The 20,524-nt window shown below is 40.1% G+C and overlaps 1 protein-coding gene across 5 annotated transcripts in view; it reads right to left on the bottom strand.

Moving 5' to 3' along the window:
* Positions 1-469: 469 nt before the first annotated feature.
* Positions 470-20,524, bottom strand: part of LOC140231323 (zinc finger RNA-binding protein-like) — a 29,732-nt gene continuing 9,677 nt past the window's right edge. For 2 of the 5 annotated variants that reach the window (XM_072311477.1, XM_072311475.1), the window contains exons 7-20: positions 20,242-20,428; positions 19,578-19,694; positions 18,715-18,899; positions 17,771-17,916; positions 15,158-15,407; positions 12,363-12,559; positions 11,125-11,299; positions 10,403-10,538; positions 8,421-8,506; positions 6,674-6,769; positions 5,662-5,773; positions 4,534-4,631; positions 3,724-3,871; positions 470-1,722 (exon numbers count right to left, since the gene is read on the bottom strand). In XM_072311477.1, the coding sequence (XP_072167578.1) occupies positions 1,634-1,722; positions 3,724-3,871; positions 4,534-4,631; positions 5,662-5,773; positions 6,674-6,769; positions 8,421-8,506; positions 10,403-10,538; positions 11,125-11,299; positions 12,363-12,559; positions 15,158-15,407; positions 17,771-17,916; positions 18,715-18,899; positions 19,578-19,694; positions 20,242-20,428 (2,022 nt within the window). In that variant the 3' untranslated portion in view covers positions 470-1,633. Of the gene's footprint in view, positions 1,723-3,723; positions 3,872-4,533; positions 4,632-5,661; positions 5,774-6,673; positions 6,770-8,420; positions 8,507-10,402; positions 10,539-11,124; positions 11,300-12,362; positions 12,560-15,157; positions 15,408-17,770; positions 17,917-18,714; positions 18,900-19,577; positions 19,695-20,241; positions 20,429-20,524 lie in introns of those variants that run through there. The other 3 variants (XM_072311478.1, XM_072311476.1, XR_011901434.1) reach the window with 2 other exon arrangements.

Raw genomic sequence — 20,524 nt, 5'->3', positions numbered from 1 at the left:
GTTGAAAACACAATCGTGCAGACACAGACTTTGAATTTGTGCAAACAGTGTAGAATCATACATAGTGTCTGACTCACCCAAATTTGATTTTTTTTTTCCTTCCTTAAAAACTTGAGTATAGTACATGTACATTATATCTACTACAATAAATCATCCATATAGTATCACACTTCAATGTAACTTATGGCGCTGAATTAACATCTAACTGTATACTGATATAGTGCAAAAGGGGCTAATCTCATTATCTGGATAGATATTGAGCCATTCAATCTCATGTAAGATATTACGGGCACATGCAAAAACACTGGTTTTTGCTGGTACTGGTATGTATGTTTGTCAAAAAATTTCAAACTAGTTCTCAGAAATTTGGCAAAGTGCCATTGATGCTCATTTCTGCACTCAGCAGATTGTACTTTGCACCCTTAACACATCCTCAATACCCTTCCTCCCCCCCCCCCCCTTTCATTTTAGAACAGGACTATCATACTAGTCACTGTATAACTCATTAATTTCAAACTACACACAACCACTGTTCCCTAGCTGGAGTGAATGACTTTGTGGCGGCAATCTACGATCAGTCCTCTTAAAGATTTGACTGATACTAATGAAGTTGTGCAAAGTTATCATCTCCTCGGCAGAAGACAAAGTCCATAAGACACTAACATTCATACAGTGGAAAATCACTAATACAGCATGACAACAAACATAACACAGACTCGAGATTTACGCTAATATACTTGTACTTAACTACCTTAATTTGTTCCATCACTAAAGTCATCATCCTGTTATAATCCAAGCACTCCTATGACTTTGGTTATTGTAAGTTACACAAGACAGTTAAGGTACAATGTACACTTGCATCGAGAAAAATAAATACCTGGGCACTTCATCATCTCTGGACATAAATGTTTGGCATTGCAAATCATGCTGACATCTGCTCCAATACATTATTAAAACTGTAATTTCACAAGTTTCAATTCTTCATTTGAAAAGGAACACATAGCAAGTTGATCTTGGTGCATAAATGCTGCTTTTAAAGTGAGGACCTCTCCAGCTGAACGTTTTATTTACAAATCTCTACTTACATAGTCACAAATATCATTTATGCAAACAATTTTACCTTACTTGCATGACATAGTTGGTTAACTTCCATGAATGACGGACTGCTACGCTGACTGATAAATTGATCACACAGATCCGCCCATAGTGCTTCATCACTTCAGTTCGTGCTATGTAAAGCCCATACTCCTAACATTATTAACAGCACTGAAATGGCTTGCATTATAAATAGCTTGGTTGACTTATGACTATGAGGCTCAAATCACGTGTTTAAATGATGAAACCCTAGAGCTCAAGGAGCACACTTGCAAAGCCATTCAATATAAGATTGAAGTCTAATAAAAGATCGTCAAAGTAGCTGCAAAAAACAATACCACAGTCCCCATAATCTCCCAATCTTAAGCATTTTCTTTCCTTTTCTCCTTTATAGAAATCAAGCATCACTACTAGCGATTAGATTACAGAAAAAAAGAAACAACTAACAGAAAATATTTGTACTGGTATGCATGTACATAGCTTAGGGAAATCACCACTGGAGAACGGAATCTCTGTATCCATTTAGTGGGGAGTGGAGTTATTCAGTTCCTGCACCCTCTCCTGCGGTGATGTCCATTCCGGTAGCTGTACCATCTCCTTCCTTCTTATCCTTCTTGCCTTCACCTGCTGGGACAGGAAATCATTAAGAGCATTATTTAAAAGGCCTTGTCAAAGTCTGAAGAATACAACTAACAAAAGCAACATGGAAACAGGTTTTCAAACGTCCTTTCTCATTTTTGTTTTTGTTTTTTGTTTTTGTTTTTGTTTTTCAGAGAGGGGATGTATGATGTTCCCGAGATTTAAGAAACAAAAACCAACAACTAAGCAAACATATGATTGACAACACTAACAGTCCTGTGACCATCCCCCCCCCCTCAAAAAAAAAAAAAAACAAACAAACAAAAAAACACACAACTCTCTCTTTTCAAATTTTCCATACTCCTCTAAGTACCTAATGAATTGTTCAACCAACAAAAATGTTAATCCTCCAGAACCAGATTTATCTGGAGATTCAAGATGAGAGGTTGTAGGTTACCGAAGTACAGGATTCATCATGTAAATAAAAATAAACATGTATTTGGATGCTGGGGAATCCCCTACACAATGGCACCAAATGAGTTCAACATAGATATAACATTTTTTCAGTAGTCGGCGAAAGCAACATTCAGAGCATAGGTTGCATACCGGTATGCGACTTAAATTCTGTCGTACACTTTACTTTGTCTTGTTCAGCATTATTTCATTTTGTCTAGGAGGCAGGTGAGAGTCCAGGCACTGCTTAAAAAGCCATGACTCCCTAATTCTCCAAGCTGGATCAGTTTCTCTGGCACACAGATAGGAGTCCACACAATCATAGTCTGATGTATGGTCTCGGTGCAGTGTGCAACTCAACTGTGGTATTGTTTGCTCTGGATGAACTTGTCATTAGTAAAGCTTTAAAGGTAGGGAAGCCAATTTGCATGCCTCAAATGAAGAGTTGTATAAATACAGTGGTATGTTGAAGAGAGTATCATTTTAGAAACTCCCATAAAGTATTGAAAGTGGAAGGTAACATTTAGTACATTTTTATTGACCATTAGATTTTGAATTGAATTTTTTTCGGGGCTCACCATAAATTCCAGTACATTACTAGGCTACCTTTGCAGACCCATGCACTGCATGCGTGTCCATCATGTATATTTTATGAAGAAAGTTCATCAAAACTTACAAACATTTCTATATACATTCTTGCCACACACTCTATATGTTATTACATCAGCTCTTATACTTTTAGATTTGTGTTTATAGATAAAAAATACAGAAGACTGCAACAAAAAGGCTCAAGTGTGGCTGACACACAGAACCACTGAGTAGGTGAGTTTTGTGCATTATTCAAATTGCAGATAACTGTTGACTTTCAAATTTCTCAGCAGTGGCCTAAACAAGTCCCCTGAGGTTCATAGTTAATGTTTTGCTGCATTTTGGGAGGTCTGTAAAAGGTATCCCCTACCTTTAACAAGAGGAATGCATACATGTCCTCTGAATTAATAGATACAAATAATTGTGCCACTACCTCTTCTCATTACCTTAAAAAAAATCAATCGCCTAAAGACACTTGTGATAAAATTTCATGAAAGACTGGGCACCTTTGTATCTTATTCCCCCATTCCACAGAGATTTTCTGTCATCGGTCACTCATTGGAAGCAAAGTTTATCAATTCCAGCCACCCATCGAAGAAAATCGGATCACAGTGCAATGAATACGACTTGTGTTGGTCAACTATGAGGTCAGTGTCAGACATGTCAGGCAGCGATCTGATGAGGCAAGATCGTCCGATGAAGATCACGAGCGACACATGTCTGACACTCACCTGATAGTCGACCAACCAAGTCAGACTTATCAGACTGTGATACGATACACTTTGGTGGGTGGTCGGAAGCAACATAATTTGCTTCCGACAAGTAATCGATGAGAAAAAAAAATCTCTGCGGAATGGGGGTATTAAACAACTTACATTGCATTTCAACATGAGAACAGCATTTGAGCAATGATCCTTTTGCCAAATTTTCTGCACCATAACACAACACACAGGGAAGGGTGCACTGGTAGACAACCCCTACTGCAAGTCACCAGCAAAATATGCTTACCATCAGCACTGTCACCTCCCTCGGTGTCCTCGCGTCGACGCTTGCGGGCGTTGCGACGGTTGCGGATGAAGTTACGGTTCTGCGAGTACATGGGCTCCATGGCAAGCACTTTGTGGACTTGGCGGAACACAATCAGCCTCAGGGCGTGCTAGGAGGGAAGACGAAACAAAAGTAAACAAGGAATAATGTATGTAATGTCATTATCACCAACAACTGTGTACATCAAAAAAGGTAGGGACGTAGGGATCCATTCAGTCATTAATGTCTGCATGATATAAACTTAAAAAAAAAAAAAACCACAGAGCATGGGCTTTTCTTAAACTTACAGTCTACCCCTAAGTATTGTAAACTAAAATGTCATCAAGTGATTCACTCGTGACAAAGGGAATATGTTAGTCCAAAGACTGAGGTTGTCAGTTACACTGCTGCAGTTAATTAATCTCTGAAAGTCTAAAGACTAAGGTATATTCACAACTGCAGTGCAAAGATGGAGATAGTCACAATTACACTGCTGTGGTCAATCCTTATAAAGACTGAGGTAGTCATAAAACTGCACTGCAGTGGTCAATCCCTCCCTTCAAGTCCGAAGACTGAGGTAGTCACAATTACAACACAGCGATTAATCCCTTCAAGTCTACAGACCATTTTGCAGGTTGATCACTTTTAATGCCTTGAAGAAGAAAACAACCTAGGGCATATCGATTGATGTTGGAAATATTCCTGCAGTTTGATTTTAGGCAGTGTCTTTAATATGTCGGAAACTTTTAATGACTTGAAGAAACTGGCTTGATCTCTCCGCTGCTTGCTCACCTGGGCACTAGCAGTGATGTCTTCACATTCCTGTGAGGTGAGGTGGACCAGGGCGTCCGTTTCGTCCTTCTCACAAGGATCAAAGAGTCCAGGGCCCCCTGTGAACATTGCACATTGTGGCATCATCAAACATGCTATGAACATTATGACATCATCAATTATGACATTATCAAACATTATGACATCACAGCTGTCCTGTTCCCCCCCCCCCCCCACCCCACCCCCAAATCAAGTGGCGTAAAATCACATGCACCATTCTTGCATGCTCTCTTCCTTTTAAAAGTACGCAAAAGTTTCATTATTCACTCATTTATGCTGTGGTGCAAAAGAATTGAATCATCACACAATATAAAGGTTAGTTAGATGCAAACCCAATATAAGGTCATCCCTTGGCAGTGTACCGACAAGGCATAGTGCTTTCATTCATTCAGTGTGCACTGCTAAATGAATTCTCATACAGTTAAGATTTTGATTTATCCATGCACTGCTCCAAACATGAACTGGCTGAAATTAGCTTTCTGGTATAGCTGCCAAGTAACCTTTTAAGAGTGGCACACAAACAGACATAAAAGCAGCCCAATGATGCAAACAAAAAAAATTACACATATCAACATATGCAATTTAAAGTCATGATTTAGGTTTTTTCTTGTGAAGGGTTTATCAATGTGGCATATACTTTGCATGAACATCTTCATGCTATATCTATTTTTGAACATCACAAAAACATAAAACACAGAAAATAGGGATTGTCTGGGAGGCAGGTGAGAGTCCAGGCACTGCTTATAAAGCCATGACTCCCTAATTCTCCAAGCTGGATCAGTTTCTCTGGCACACAGATAGGAGTCTACACAATCATAGTCTGATGTGTGGTCTCGGTGCAGTGTGCTATAATCTATCAAAAACAGATTCATCAAAGAAAGGCAGCCAAGCGCTGGCACAACTACATTTTTTTTTTCTTCTATTACACACAATGTTCTTTCCTTCCCCTCACCGAGAACTGTAGATAAATGAATAAATGTTTTTTTAGCCGTTAACACACACGAAATAGGGCTAAGTTTGCAGACAGTTGCCCAATATACAGGTCATGTGACTGTATTCTACGGTCGCTGCTTAATTCTCGGCACGTACCTGGCAGCAGAAATCCTCCAGCGATGGCTTCAAAGACTCGGCGTAGGGCATCCCCAGGGCCCAGGGGCTGGCCGGCACTGGCTATCACTCTCTCACACAGCAGCTCCAGCGGCTGATTACACAAAGCAAAGTGGGAAGAGAAATAATCGCTATAAAGCATATGGATCTGGAGACTCAATGCCATACATACAAGAACTACCAGATCATTTCAATTATCTAACATTGTCTCAGATGGCTTAATAGAGAGTGGGGGGCGTATTTCCTGCTTATCCCCAAGAATGCTCGCTTGTAAAAATGCTCTCACATTGGTTGGTGCATAAAAATATTCCAAAATAATTGTTGGCATCAACAATTTAGCTAACTGTAGATACTTGATAAAGAGAGAGAAAAAAATTACATCAACATTTGTGTAAGACCGTGGGAGCACTGTGAGTCAATAACATTAGCTCATTTCGTCTGTATGTGTGACTGTGACTGACATCACTTTTTGTGAAAATTACAGATTTAACAGTCCTTGCCTTTGTAAATTTCATATCCCATCTTTTCATGAAATGTTTCCACTGTTCATAACATCTTGTTTGATATCAATCTACTCATGCGAGTCAAATTAAAGGGATGGTACAGTTTCGGTTGAGATGGGGATTCAGATTCTAACTTTTTACCCACTTACATGAAATATTAAAGAGCATAAAATTCTAAGAGGAACTGAAAGTTTATTTAATGACAATCAAGTTTTGAAATGGCTGATACACAAATTCACAGTAAGACAAAGCGGTCCTAATAAAAAGTGGGTCCCACCTTTGGTTAGAGTTTTTGTTTTTGGACATCTCGGCAATTTCAAAACAGATTTTCATCAAATAAATTTTCCATTCCTCTCAGAATTGTATGCTCTTTAATACTTCATGTAAGTGGTTTTCTAATTATCTTGGAAAAAGTTAAAACCTGAATCCCCATCTCAACCGAAATTATACCATCCCTTTAAACATAAGGGTTGTTACTTTAAGGCTCTTACCCATCCTCGTAGAGGGGCCCAGGTTGGCACACGTTCACACAGATCCCTCAGAACACGGATGATGACCACACAAGACTGAAGACCTCCTGCTCTAGCCTAGTGACAAGCACAGGAACCGAGGAATAAAGGGAGGCACAGTTTTAGTCCAATGAACTGCCATGAAAAGTTTATGTCAACACCAATGAATGATTAAAGAAAAAAGGAATAAAGAATAAAGTTTATGCTAACTTCAGGAAAGCGATGTTCACAATCTGGCTGCTATCATTTAAGCCACCTTTACTCCTAAATAAACTTTACCAACATGATGCCTAATCTTAGATGTGCTACATATAACAATCACTTACCAACCATGTTAAGAAGATGTACGTTTCTCATAGTCATCCTAAACACATAGCATCTCTACAATGAGATGATCTATGAACACACTTGACGTAACATCCAAAGCGGGCCAAAACATAGCATCATAGGCTAAGGTAATTTTGACAACTGCAGTAATTCAGATGGCAGAGAGGATACATGCAGAAGGGCAATGTGAATCTGATCTGCTTTGTTGTTTGTTTTTTTTTATCATATTCTCACTTACCTAGCTACTAACAGATGAGCTCTGGATCAAATACAGATATGATTGTAAAAGCAGTGCTTACTAGGTGTGTCGGGTAAATTCAAACAGAGGCATCTAATACATTTCACATCAGAACACGAAGCTGACACATGATTAATGAATATGGAAATTGCCCGCAAATTCTAGCTTGCAGCAAAGTAGCCACAGTATGCTTTTGTTACCGAAACTAACTCCAGCACAGTAAACATAGTGTACTTTATTTTCTATATTCTTACCATGTCACATACGACCTAAAGAGGGTTTAGTAGAAGTCTTTATGTACACATGCAAGAGGGAAACATTTTCACACAAACTGTTATACTGCATAGAGGCATAAGAGGGCCCTATCACTTGACAAGTCATCTCCTGAGAAGCAGAAAGTCATATCTCCAATCACTGTATGTATGAGTGTATGTGCAGACTAAACATCCTTCTGGAACTCAACAGATGACATGTCTACGTCTCTTCAGTGCCTGGTTGCACTGAAAAGTTATTACTGAACTCCTCAAGTACAATCAACCTACCACAAATACTCACCATCACTATTTGACAAGCATCACTAAAACACTCAGTCTCGCATCTTTGTTTTTTAACACAGTTTTTTCACAATGACTTGAACTGTTTGTTTCTCCCATTATATATAGAGTTCATTGACTTGTTCATCTACATCATGAATTTGTGTATTTTACGATGGGAAACTGTCAAGAGAGCTAAATGTATGGGGGTCATTTATGTCTTTTATAAATGCAAGCAACAATAAGAAGGTGTGGTGTAGACATATTGGTATTTTCTGTTAAAAAATTAGGGCTTTTTCTCAGGATTTCTGCTGAGAATGCACTGCTGATATCATTATCTTGACATTCTATGACCAAGTTTTTTTGTTTGTTTTTTTTTAATCAAAATCATAAGTCACTAATCATCATCCTGTACTGTAATTCTGGGTTTCTTGGAGATAAGTTTTGCCTCACAAATTTGGCACAAATTTCTATCACATGCACTGCACTGGTACAGTTCCACAATCAGTTCACTCTTCACAACACAAGTAATTTCACACACAGAACAAACACACATACACACACACACACACACACACACAGATGCACACAATAGACAACATATATATCAAATGGGTTGAGAATATCGAACCTGGAACCACTTAGCATGTCGTAACGCTGCAAGAGCTTCCAGGCATTTTTGCCTGTCCAGTACATCCGGAGGGTCTCGGGCCGAATCTAGGCATAACATTGGATGGCAGGGATGGGTGTTTGACCACATGAATAATGAACCTCGGACCAGGGACGCCAGAGCAAGTTGACCCCTTCACCCCTTCCACCATGCGCCCTCCAAACGCAGGTCAGGGGTCATAAAGGGGTCAGAGGGGAGTCGGTCTGGCGGACTGGACTCCAAGGCCAGGACCTGTGTGCATGCTAGCAATTATGAGTAAGCTACTGAACTTGGAACAGCTTCAGTGGTTAGATTCCTTGCATGCTCAGCTGACTTATTTTTTATTTCAGCACTTTTAATGAGTTTTCCTTTTCTCATTTCTGCCCTTAGCACATTGTGTGTATATTTCTTTTTACTTATTTATATATTTTTAATGATAAATGCAATTATCCTTTGCCTTATTTCTCAAGTTATGAGGATCATGTGGATAAGCAATTATAAAATTCAAACATTAGCTTTCTGTTGCATAAGGACAGTTCTACAAGTTTTGCAAATAAGAATTTTAAGTGTATTTCATAACAAACATTTTAACAGTAAGAGGTAAATGATTGGGATTGATAACGGGGATTTGAGTACAGTGTAAAGCACTTTTATCAAATCATATGCCTGACTTTGACATCAAGTTTAATCAACAAACTCTGTATTAGTTAGATGTATTTCACTTTGGTGTACTTTATTTCATCTTTTATGCATGCACTAGTGTCCAGCCATGTGGGGTCATCCTATCGGCCGACTCAACCCTTTCTTGCCGGCAGGCCCGAGGATGATCAAAAATCCTCCACAAAGCTGCCGACCTGTCGTATCTTACGAATGGCTGTATGGAGTAGAAGGCTTTGCACAGAGAAAAGAACTCGAAACAAACACATCTTTGGTTTTTCTTCTTTTTTTTTCAAAGCAAAGAAAGAAACAAGAAACCATCATTCATTCAAAACTGGCCATCACCAAATACAACAATACTAAAACATGTTCACATTCCAGTATATCCCATGACTAGAAATGCACTTGCTTCTGAGTAGTTTTCTTAATTTTCCTTCAATTTTCTTCAGGATTAAAATCTTCCAGTTTGTTGTGAGGATTTGAAGTTTCTCCGTGCAAATATTGAAAAACGGGGGCCTTCAAAAATATCAATTACCGGTAATACAACATGATACAAAGTCCACCTAAAATACTGTTTGAATAAGTGCTTGCAAATATATCTATGAATGAAAATCACTATGTCAATAATATACCACTGGAACTGGTATAAAGAATCAAGATTTTGTCCCTCTGCATGAGGATTTTTGAGAAAGTATCAAACAGCAAATTTGGCTGAGTGGACATTGCCAACCGTCTGCACTCCATAGAGCCCATATCACATTAATTTAGTCTTATCTAAGGCACTTTCTTATAACATCAAACAAATCAATAATATCAAAGAAAAACCCTGAAAAAAAAATACTTCCAGGTTTATTGCCATTAAGCACATACAGAAAACTTTGTTCACTTTTGATGTTTTCACAAATCTACTAAAAAGTTGGAACTCATCAAAAATATCTCATCAAGGTTTTCTCAAAAGCATACATGTCACAAAGATTTAATTCTTGGCAATTGTACAAGTTTATTTGCAGGGGGAAAAAAGGTTACTGAAAGGAATTTTGAATGGTGCAGCACAGTAGATTTTGCTGACTCAATTTGCTGATCTGAGAAGCAAGAGTTCCACGGCTGGAAATACAAAATGTATTCTGTAATCAGTGCTCTGATGAGAAATCCCCTCTGTGCACCAGAGGGAGATCCCCTTAGTACACTGGAGAGGAAATCCCCTCAGTGAATGTTTGTGATAGGGGCCTGAGAAGTGCAGTGATCTGAATACAAACAGCATGGTGATCGGTGCAGTAAGCCATGGCTGCCACCAGTCCAAAACTTACCAGCCTCTGCAGCGGCTTGGTCCCTGAAGGCTGGGGAGGTGAGGGACACCTTCATGGTCATGCTGGGCTCCTTGGAGATGATCAGCGCAGCCTCCTCCACACACAGACGGATCTCGTATTTATCGTCAGTGATTTCCTGCACAATGTATAAAGTTATCGGATATACTTGATATAACTGTCAGAAATGAATCACAGAGGTAGAGGTCATTCATACCATTTCAAATTTCATGACCTGGAATTGCACATTTTCTTCAGACACAATGTATCTTTGTACCAAATCTTGCTTCTCTCATTGCTGGACATATCCTTCACCTTGCTTTTATGTGATGATAGGGGGTCATTGGCAGTCTTCTACAGTACCCCAAGATTAGTTTTTGCTTATAATTATAATTATAATAATAATACTAGTAACTGGTTTCTATAAAGCACATTTCAGACTTGTTTAAAATTTCAATGTGCTTCATAGGCTATTATCACATGTTGCATGATACTGTCTCGTTCATCAAATCAATATCTTCTCATGGAGAAATGGCAGAAATACAGAAATGTGTGTTGCCAATTGCTCCAGGCACTCTAGACAAGCTCACTCAGTTTGCTGTTACCACCATGCAACAGCATAGTCAATGCACTGGGCAGTCGGCACGGCTATAGAAAACTCTCATTTGAAATCATGGTGACCTTCAAGCATCATGTGACCTTTTGAATTTGAAATGAATTGTTACCTGAAGCTGCTTGGGGAGAAGATTGGCGATGCGCTCCAGAAGTGTGCGTGTCGGCTTCTCGTTACACAGCACCACGATGCCCATGTTGAGGGCGTTCTTCAGCAGCAATCCCTTGGCGAGGACACCAATACGCAACACTCCCTTCAGCATACGAGGAGGGCCAAGTTCCTTCAACCTGTGACAGATACAGAGCAAGGAGAGGGCAACAGGTAAAGATAGTGACTTCAAAATTTCATGCCAAATGAACACAGACTAACCATATTTTCCCGATGATTAGGTCTGTGAACAGCAGACATGCAAAATCTCAGAAGCACTTATAAGATGCCATCCACTCTGAAATATCATACAGCAACTTGATTGCTATGCAGTCAGTAAGGATGCACCTGTTTTTCAAGCAAACACTACATGTACCATACATGCACATAGCCCTTCAGTTACATTTTGATAAAGCTCATTGATCTTGACCATTAACTTTATGCCCCCCCCCCCCCCCCCCCCCCCGGAAGATTTGTGATAACTTCCATAATCACAAGACAGGAATTTCAAAGAAATATACAGTGAAGAATTCAGCCTACACACAAGTTTAATAACAGCTTACAAATACTACTAAGACCTACTCAGAACAACGGGTTTGTCAAACAAATTCTCAAAGAGTGAATGTCTGGGAGGCAGGTGAGAGTCCAGGCACTGCTTATAAAGCCATGACTCCCTAATTCTCCAAGCTGGATCAGTTTCTCTGGCACACAGATAGGAGTCCACACAATCATAGTCTGATGTGCGGTCTCGGTGCAGTGTGCAGGCCATGAAGTTAGTTTTCAATAGAGTTTTGACCCCTGTATGTTTAGATAGATTCCTCCCATCTGGGATTGCATGTGCACATATGGTTGATTTGAAAAATGGGATACACACAATAGAGAAAAAGTCAGCAAATCTTAATGTACGGCATCTCTGGCATTAGATACATGAACTCTAACCTCAAGTCCAACTGTATTTCAGTGTAATATTCTGATCTCTGCAATACAGCTTGGCAAACTATTATATGAGAAAAGAATGCATACTTCATGCAATTTCTCTCAAAGCAAAACAAAGGGGCATGTCTGAAAGAAAAAAAAAAATTTTCTCCTGTTTTTCACCAGCATCTTCACATTTTCTTTTCATGTCCTGCAGTTTACACCAGTCAAGGAAGTAAAATCTTTTGAGCCGAGGAACGAACAGCAAGCAGTATCAGGGCAACTTACTCGTCTTTCATGTCGGCAGCTCCTGCCTCCTTGGCCCCGTCCTTGGCTGCTTCCGGGCTTGCCTCCTTTGCAGGCTCCTTGGCTGGTTCGGGTTTGGCTGGCTCCTTGGCCTTGGGGTTGTCCTCCTCAGCGATGTGATCCGATACACCCTTGAGAGATTTTTCCAGCTGGGACACCATGTTCTGCACCAGCTGAAGCTGTGGCATAAAGAAAAGAAAAGGGGGATAACCTTTTTTCATCCCTTTCATTTTACAAAACACTGGAAGCAAGTCAATCATGCATGCAGTAGTTTATCTATTCATGAAGCTGTCCTTTCCCTTGCCAAAATGAGAATTTTGTTAAGAGTCTCACACTTTATACAGACAAGCCCCTGTCCTTTTTACTTGCCTAAAAGTGAGTTTATAGCAACCCGTCCTCCAAAAGTCTACTCAATCAAAGTCACAACACTTCATCCTTATCACAAGATTTATAACTAGATATATCACTACGGCTACTGATATGCCTCCGCCATAATGCATGGTTCTCCTAATAGGTCTATAGTACAATGTCTTGACAATGTGTGATGACAGTTTCACACAAGTGGCAAAATATTAAAATGACAGGTTTGACACAAATGTGCTGAATGTTCACTTTCCTAGAACTAGGTTCAATTGGATGAATGATTAAAATGTCAGAGTGCAGGTATTTGGGGAACTGATGATTTTTTACTTGACTTTTGACCCTTTTATAAGTTTATGCATTGAGTAATTTTCAAGGTATTGAGAAAAAGCATAATTTCAGTATCAAATGGGAAAATAGCATTATCTAAACCTGGCCTTTGACCTTTGACCTCACAGTTCCAAAGAGAATCACTGTTAGGTTGAACATGCATAAATATGTAAGTTTCATGATGATACCTTGAGTTACTTTCGAGATATGGAGGAAAAAGTGCAATTTAGCACTTTCACTTGACCTTTTACCTTTTGACCTTCGACTTTTCGGCAAGAAACTTCCCAAAAATATATATTGGGTAATGAATGCCATACATCAAGTTAAAAAAAAAAAAAAAACCTTCAGGCATATTGCATTTTAAGGAAAGTAGTGATATTTTGAGGAGTTGACCTTGACCTTTGACCCCCCTGACCTTTGACCCATGACCCCCAACTTCCCTAGATAATCATTGCCCATCGGTACAAGCATATATACTAAGTTCCATGAAGATACCTTGAACCATTTGCGAGATATGGAGAAAAACATGAAATTTCACAAAATAACCTGTGACCTTTGACCTTTGACCCAGTGACCCTAAAATCCACACAAAGTATTATCCCCCAAGGATATACCCTCATACCAAGTTTGATGCAAAACCACCGCACGGTTCTTGAGATATCGACAAAAACAAAACGGGACGGACAGACGGACGGACGGACGGACGGACGGACAGACGGACAGACGGACGGACGGACGACCCGAAAACATAATGCCTCCGGCCACTTCGTTGCGGAGGCATAAAAATCTGATACTGAGTCACCTACCTAGTAACACTTCATACAGATGAAGCCCAAACAGCATGTGTTTTTCACCCATGATATACTGCACAAACATTAAAACAAGTCTTCCTATCCACAAGGTGTTAAACCCTGACTGTGCTTCGTTCGCCAATTGACATACAAGCTGGAGTGCTTTGTTTGTTGATTAGCACAGATGTCTGGGCAGTATAGATTTAATGGTCAAAGATTACCTAATCCCAATGGTGTCACCTTGGCCTTCTTCTTGGACAGAGTCAAGTTTTAATGCAGGTCTCGGATTTCATGAAATTTGGGTCAAAATCACTTTTTGAGGAGACACAAATCTACTCAAAGGGGCACAAGTGAGTAACAAAATATCGTAGCCATGAACGGTTTGATTTGCTGGTGGGAAGGACATGGCAGCAAATTACTGATGGTTGGTGGGTATTTCGAGTGCTGTCGATTTGATTACTGAATGGGGATGGAAAAACTTGGCAAGATAAGCATATACTCACATAAGGGTTAAGAAAAGCATGCAGGAGGGCTCGGCAAAGGCAAGATAAGCATATACACACATAAGGGTTAAGAAAAGCATGCAGGAGGGCTTGGCAAATGTGGATGGTGGACACAGAGATGCTACATACAAATTACACATGTACCTAAGGAAGTTTCTACCAAACAACAGGAAGAATGTGAGGCAGAAAGACCCAAAGGCATTGGGGATATCTTGCTCTTTGCAAACGGGAAGACAACCTTTGATGATGGTCACACCAAGATTGTAGCAAGTTTGCACCCTAAATCTCCAAAGTTTACCAGCCCCCTTTAGTCCAAATGACTATGCTTTAGAAACTCATTCTGTCACCTAAAACTAGGATATAGGCCTATGACTAACATTAACTGTTCATACAACTAGCAGCTATACAGCACCATTTGTCAATGATGTTGTGTGAAGTTGTGGTCCTGAAAGGGATCATGCATCATGCTCTTTTTCCCCTCCAGGATCAATCAAGAGTGATTTCTTCCACAAAACATGTGGTACAGTAAATATATGAGCTAACTGTGCAATTTGAGTTTCATGACGCAACTTCTCATCCTCAAGTGACCAAATATCATTCTGAAAGAGCATTGCCCACTTAGGGCTTACCACACACCGCCAGGTGTTCAAAGCATAACCAAACATTGTTGTAATCTATTGTATACAAAACATCTTGAAGCATATGCATATTCAAGTAATCTCTGATCCCGATAACACCATAATGAATCTTGCTTGTAGTGAACCTTTTCCCTCACTGGTCTCTCTCAGCATACCTCTTGCTCTGTCGGGTAGATGGCGCCGTGCTTTGCCATGACGTGGCGGTCGATCTCTGTCTCCGCGCGCTTCACCTGCATGGCGGACGCCTCCGCAGGGATGGGTGGTTTGGGTGGCAAGGGGCGGGGCAGGTGGACACCACGACGACGCTGCCATTCAAAGTACTCCATCTCCTTCTCAAATCGCCTGCGCTCTTCCCAGTAGCGCTCCTCCTCCATGCGACGCCAGTACAAGTCCTCCTCATAACGCCTACACAAGGATAACAAAATGTGCACAGACAGGAAATTAACATGAGATGGCTCTTTCATTGGCTGAAGAGATGATGTATCTCAACATGTCCAGGTTAACTGATTGGTAAAGCACTAACTGTTAATGTCTGAGGTCAATTTGGCAATACTGGTGACAGACGTAAACTTAAGCTCATGAGCTTATAATCATCTCAAACAAAAATACTGACAGCAAACACAGCCATCATATGGTTACAAGTATACTACTTGGTTCATTTTTTTAAAATCAAAACTTTTAGTAGATACCACAAGCATAACTCTGCATTCTTAGACTGACAACCCTTAAACACAACATACTTCACCAATACTAAATGGCTCAGGCTTAAATGAATGTTTTACATTTTTTGCTGTACCTGACGAAGTTTCCACCAAGCATGATAGCTGAGCAAGGCGAAAAACGTTCAGAAGGCATTGGGGATATATTACTTTGTGCAAACGGGAAGACAATCTGTAATGATGGTGGCATCACGACTGTAGCAAGTTTGCAGAGTTAATGGGCAAGAACTGTACCAGGTCAAATAAAATGAACAACACATTCCTTGATCCGAGGCTAACTACTTGATCCACTTGATCCAAGGTCTAATACAAGAGGGCAATTGATACTTGTGATTAATTTACAAATTTCTGCACATCAAGGCATGCAAATTCAGCACTTCTGTCAGTGCGTTTCATTACACAACTCTCCTCAAACACAAGGGAATTAACTAAAAATTGAAATAGCTCTACGTAAAATAAATGTCAGGTTATCACGGAATTATTCATAAGTTCATGAGCAGACTTTAGGCTTTAACATGATGTGTAACTCAACTCAAATGGACTCTCCTAACCTAACTAGACATTGGGAAGAAAGCCACACTCTGGAAAAGTGCATACTGATAAAAGAGGCTTTAGAGTATAGGGTCCATTCAAGTGCTTAAGCCATCAAGCTGTGCTAGCTGTTCAATGAATGGAACCAAAAAACAGGATGTAAAACACTACAGCAACAACTATGGAGGGATTATTAGATTTAGCTGAAATTGAGCATGCTCTATCAACATATTCTATCCACAACTACTAACAACTTTTAAAGCTTTACCATCATTCTTTCACAAGGTATTAGAGTTTCAAGTGAAGAGTGTGATAAAAGATTTTCAAGAAATAAAAGGGGGCCTCTATGACATATGTAATCACTATACTCTAAGAAAAACAAGGAAAAGTAGGCGTAATATATGTCCCCGCCGGAAGTAGCATTTTGTAACAAAATGTGCAATATAGGTAAAAAATCAAGGTCAAAGGTCAAAGAAGACAAAGGTCAAAATTCTGTGCAGAAGTTTTGAAGCCCTCACCTAGTGCTATCACATAAAGCAAACGGAATCGAAATCGGGTTAGAAATGGCGAAGGAGTAGCATTCTGTAGCAAAATGCACAATATAGGTCAAAAATCAAGGTCAAAGGTCAAAATTCTGTGTAGAAGTTTTGAAGCCCTCAACTAGTGCCATCATATAAAGCAAACGGAATCGAAATCGGGTTAGAAATGGCGAAGGAGTAGCATTCTGTAGCAAAATGCACAATATAGGTCAAAAATCAAGGTCAAAGGTCAAAGAAGTCAAAGGTCAAAATTCTGTGTAGAAGTTTTGAAGCCCTCAACTAGTGCCATCATATAAAGCAAACGGAATCGAAATCGGGTTAGAAATGGCGAAGGAGTAGCATTTTGTAGCAAAATGTACAATATAGGTCAAAAATCAAGGTCAAAGGTCAAAGAAGTCAAAGGTCAAAATTCTGTGTAGAAGTTTTGAAGCCCTCACCTAGTGCCATCACATAAAGCAAACGGAATCGAAATCGGGTTAGAAATGGCGAAGGAGTAGCATTTTGTAGCAAAATGTACAATATAGGTCAAAGGTCAAGGTCAAAGGTCACAACTGAAATTCTGTGTAGAAGTTTTAAAGCTCCCATGTAGTGCTATCATATAAAGCAAACAGAATCAAAATTGGCTCATAAATGACAGAGAAGTAGCAACATTTTGATCACACACGGACGCACACACGGACGCACGGACGGACGCACAGACGGACGCACGGACGCACGGACGGACCCCTGCTCGAACTCGTTCGGCGGGGACAAAAAAAAAAAGTGTTCAAGTGTATCGTTGAAAAATTCCAAACTTCAGAACTATGTAGAAGGATTGCTCTTGCAGAAAACACTTGGAAAAACTCACGAAAGTCCTCACGTAAAATCAGGGCGTGTGACTTTTTGTTGGTTTTGTGATGCACAGTCACATACATGAAGACAGGTGAAAGTAAAATGATACATTACAACTTGCACACCATCCCCCTTTCCTCCTTCTCACCTCATTTCCTCTCTCCACTGGAACTCCTCCTGTCTCTGCCTCATGAACTCTTCCTTGGCCATCTGTCGTCTCAGCTTGTCCTCTTGAAGTTTGCGGGAGCGGGCAGAGGGCTTGATGTCCACCGGGTAGCTGGGATCCACCTTTTTCTGCTCAGTGACACGGACATGCAACCATTAAACATCATCTCGCTGCGTACTCAAAATCACTGACTTTCATGCTTTTGTCATCTTCTGCTGAGAGTTCTTTGTAGTAATTGATTACTTACATCAATTTACAGTCAAACCACTGATAAGTTGCTGAAAACAGATATGCAGATACTAGAATTTTGCTCCTATATATGGGAATGTTCATCATCTCCTGCAATCTACATTTTAAAACTAAAACATGCCTACACATCTGTCCTGAGGCAGAATACTGTAAAAGTGGAAATTTTCGCGGTGTTGAAATTTTCGCGCATTTCGCGCAACCAGAAACTAGCGCGAAAATAAAAACACGCGAATATTTTTGCTTGCCATACGTTCCTGTGCGTGATGTCTTGATTCCGCGGAATTAAAAACACGCGAAACTCTTCTGACCCGGCCTAGCGCGAAAAATTAGTCGCGTGAAAATATTCACTTTTACAGTAGTCCAAATGTAATGAGGATATCTTACTATCTGCGATGTGAAAACAATCGCTCATGACGATGAAATCACACTGTAGCAAGTCTCAATGATACCAAGACAGTGAAGTCTTTAGTATGCTTGATCTTCCTAGAGTAAAAGGGCTATAACAGGAATATTGGTAATATTTTAGGTACCCATCTTGAATAAAGCATTGCCACCAAAGATGCTTGCAAAGAGTTCCATTAATTAGTAAGCCTTACATTTATAGCATCCCAATTTGAATAGTTGCTGTGTGCACGAGGCATGCAGACAGAGAGAGATGTTACCGTTCCCCAACTGACCTTATACTGGAGTCGATGCCTGCGTCCCTTCATGTGCATCTCCTTGGCGTTGGGGTCGTTGAACTGGCACTCGCACAGCTTGCAGTTGAAGCTGACCAGTTTGCCGTCGTCATTCTTCAGCTCCTCGATGTAGTCCTCACCCACAGGCTGGATGTCCTTCTCCACATCCATGGGGTCGTCCTTCTCTGTGGGCAGCCAAGGGGAGAAACAGCAATCATTGTGTCATTCACACACAGTACACCACACAGTAGACCAACACTGTTCTAGTTAAGAGCATCCTTTTACGACACTAGATGAGGTTTTGTCAAATGATTCATTATGCCTTGAATAAAGAGAACATTTTCATGTCCTTGAAATCTTTGACCGCAAGACCAAAAACTCCATTTAGAAAATCTGAAGCACATTACAGCAGTATCACAAGAAGTTAATACTTAAAAATTCTTTTGTGCAGAGACGAGTGTGATATGATTTCATCTAGTTTTCAATACAAAACCCATGCATTATGCCTGCATGTATAAGTTTTGTCTACAGCTCTCTCATTATTTCAATGTTGTATATTGAATGAGAACACTTTTCATTCAACATGTGGCAAATGGAAGAACCAATTATCTTGTGGAGGTACAATTCACTTATGAAGAAGTCAAAGAACAGAAAACACATGGTGATATGAAACATGCTCAAGAAGTCTACATGCGAAGTGAGCCAAAAATGCTTCAATTGAATGATCACAGTGAATTGAGTAATTCTCTATCGCTATGAGAACAAGAACATACATCTCTCCTTAAAATAACAGTGCAGTTTTCAAAGTGGAGTTCCCTAGCTTTTTCTTTCCGTACATATAACAAAATTCAAGCATTCTGCACCTTCACTCTGAGCCGGAGTGGCAGCAGTTGTTGGGGCTTTGCTGGCGGTAGAGCCTGCCTTGGTGTCCACCTTCTTCTCAGTCTCAGCAGTACCAGTGGTTGTCAGTTTACTACCACCTGCAGGAGGAAATATGAATAAATATGCTAGAAACAGCAGTTCTAAGGTGCCACTTTAGTCCTTTAAAAGCCATTTGACTAATACTGAAAGAAGTTCTCTGTTATTTGGTAGCACTTTGACAAAAATTTGTACATGTTCATGTTCATCTTTTTAAACTTAAGCAAAATTCACACATAATCTTTATATGCAGAACATGATGTCAACCATGTTACAGAAACAAACTTTTGAACTGGACAGCACTGGCCTCTTAGGTAAAACCACAAAATATACAAAACAGTTAAAACCAAGCTTCAATCAATAGTACTCAATAGACACATGAAATGTGTCGATCTCAATACACTCTTGCACATGACTTGGCCCCTTACCATAAATAAAAGGCCACCTTATAGAATGCATTTGTGCAAAAATTTGCCCAGCATACTGACCTATCGTCTCTACTGTAGATTATACAAATTGAATTAGTTTTAGCTATCACTTGGCTATGCTTCTGATATGGACATGAGGGTGAAAGAAGCAACATTTTACGAGGACACACATTCTTCTCACCAACAAATGTAATCTTTGGAGTGACCATCTTCTTGACAGGTTGAGCGGCCTTGGCTGCCCCCTTGCCAGCAGCAGCAGTGGCCTTCCCATTACCGGTGGCAGCGGAAGCCGCAGTTGCCTGGTTACCAATCTTCACGGGCTCTGCGGACGGGATGGGCTTGCCAAGTTTGGTGTGTAACTTCAGCACCTGAATCAAAACAGGCACCACAGCAAGTCATTACAAGCGAAACTACACTTCTCACCTATCTACTAGGTAACGGAGGACTGTATCATCGTATCATTT

This window comes from Diadema setosum, chromosome 7 (assembly GCF_964275005.1).
Source record: "Diadema setosum chromosome 7, eeDiaSeto1, whole genome shotgun sequence".
In the NCBI taxonomy this organism is placed as follows: domain Eukaryota; kingdom Metazoa; phylum Echinodermata; class Echinoidea; order Diadematoida; family Diadematidae; genus Diadema; species Diadema setosum.
This window is presented reverse-complemented; position numbering and strand designations above follow the sequence as displayed.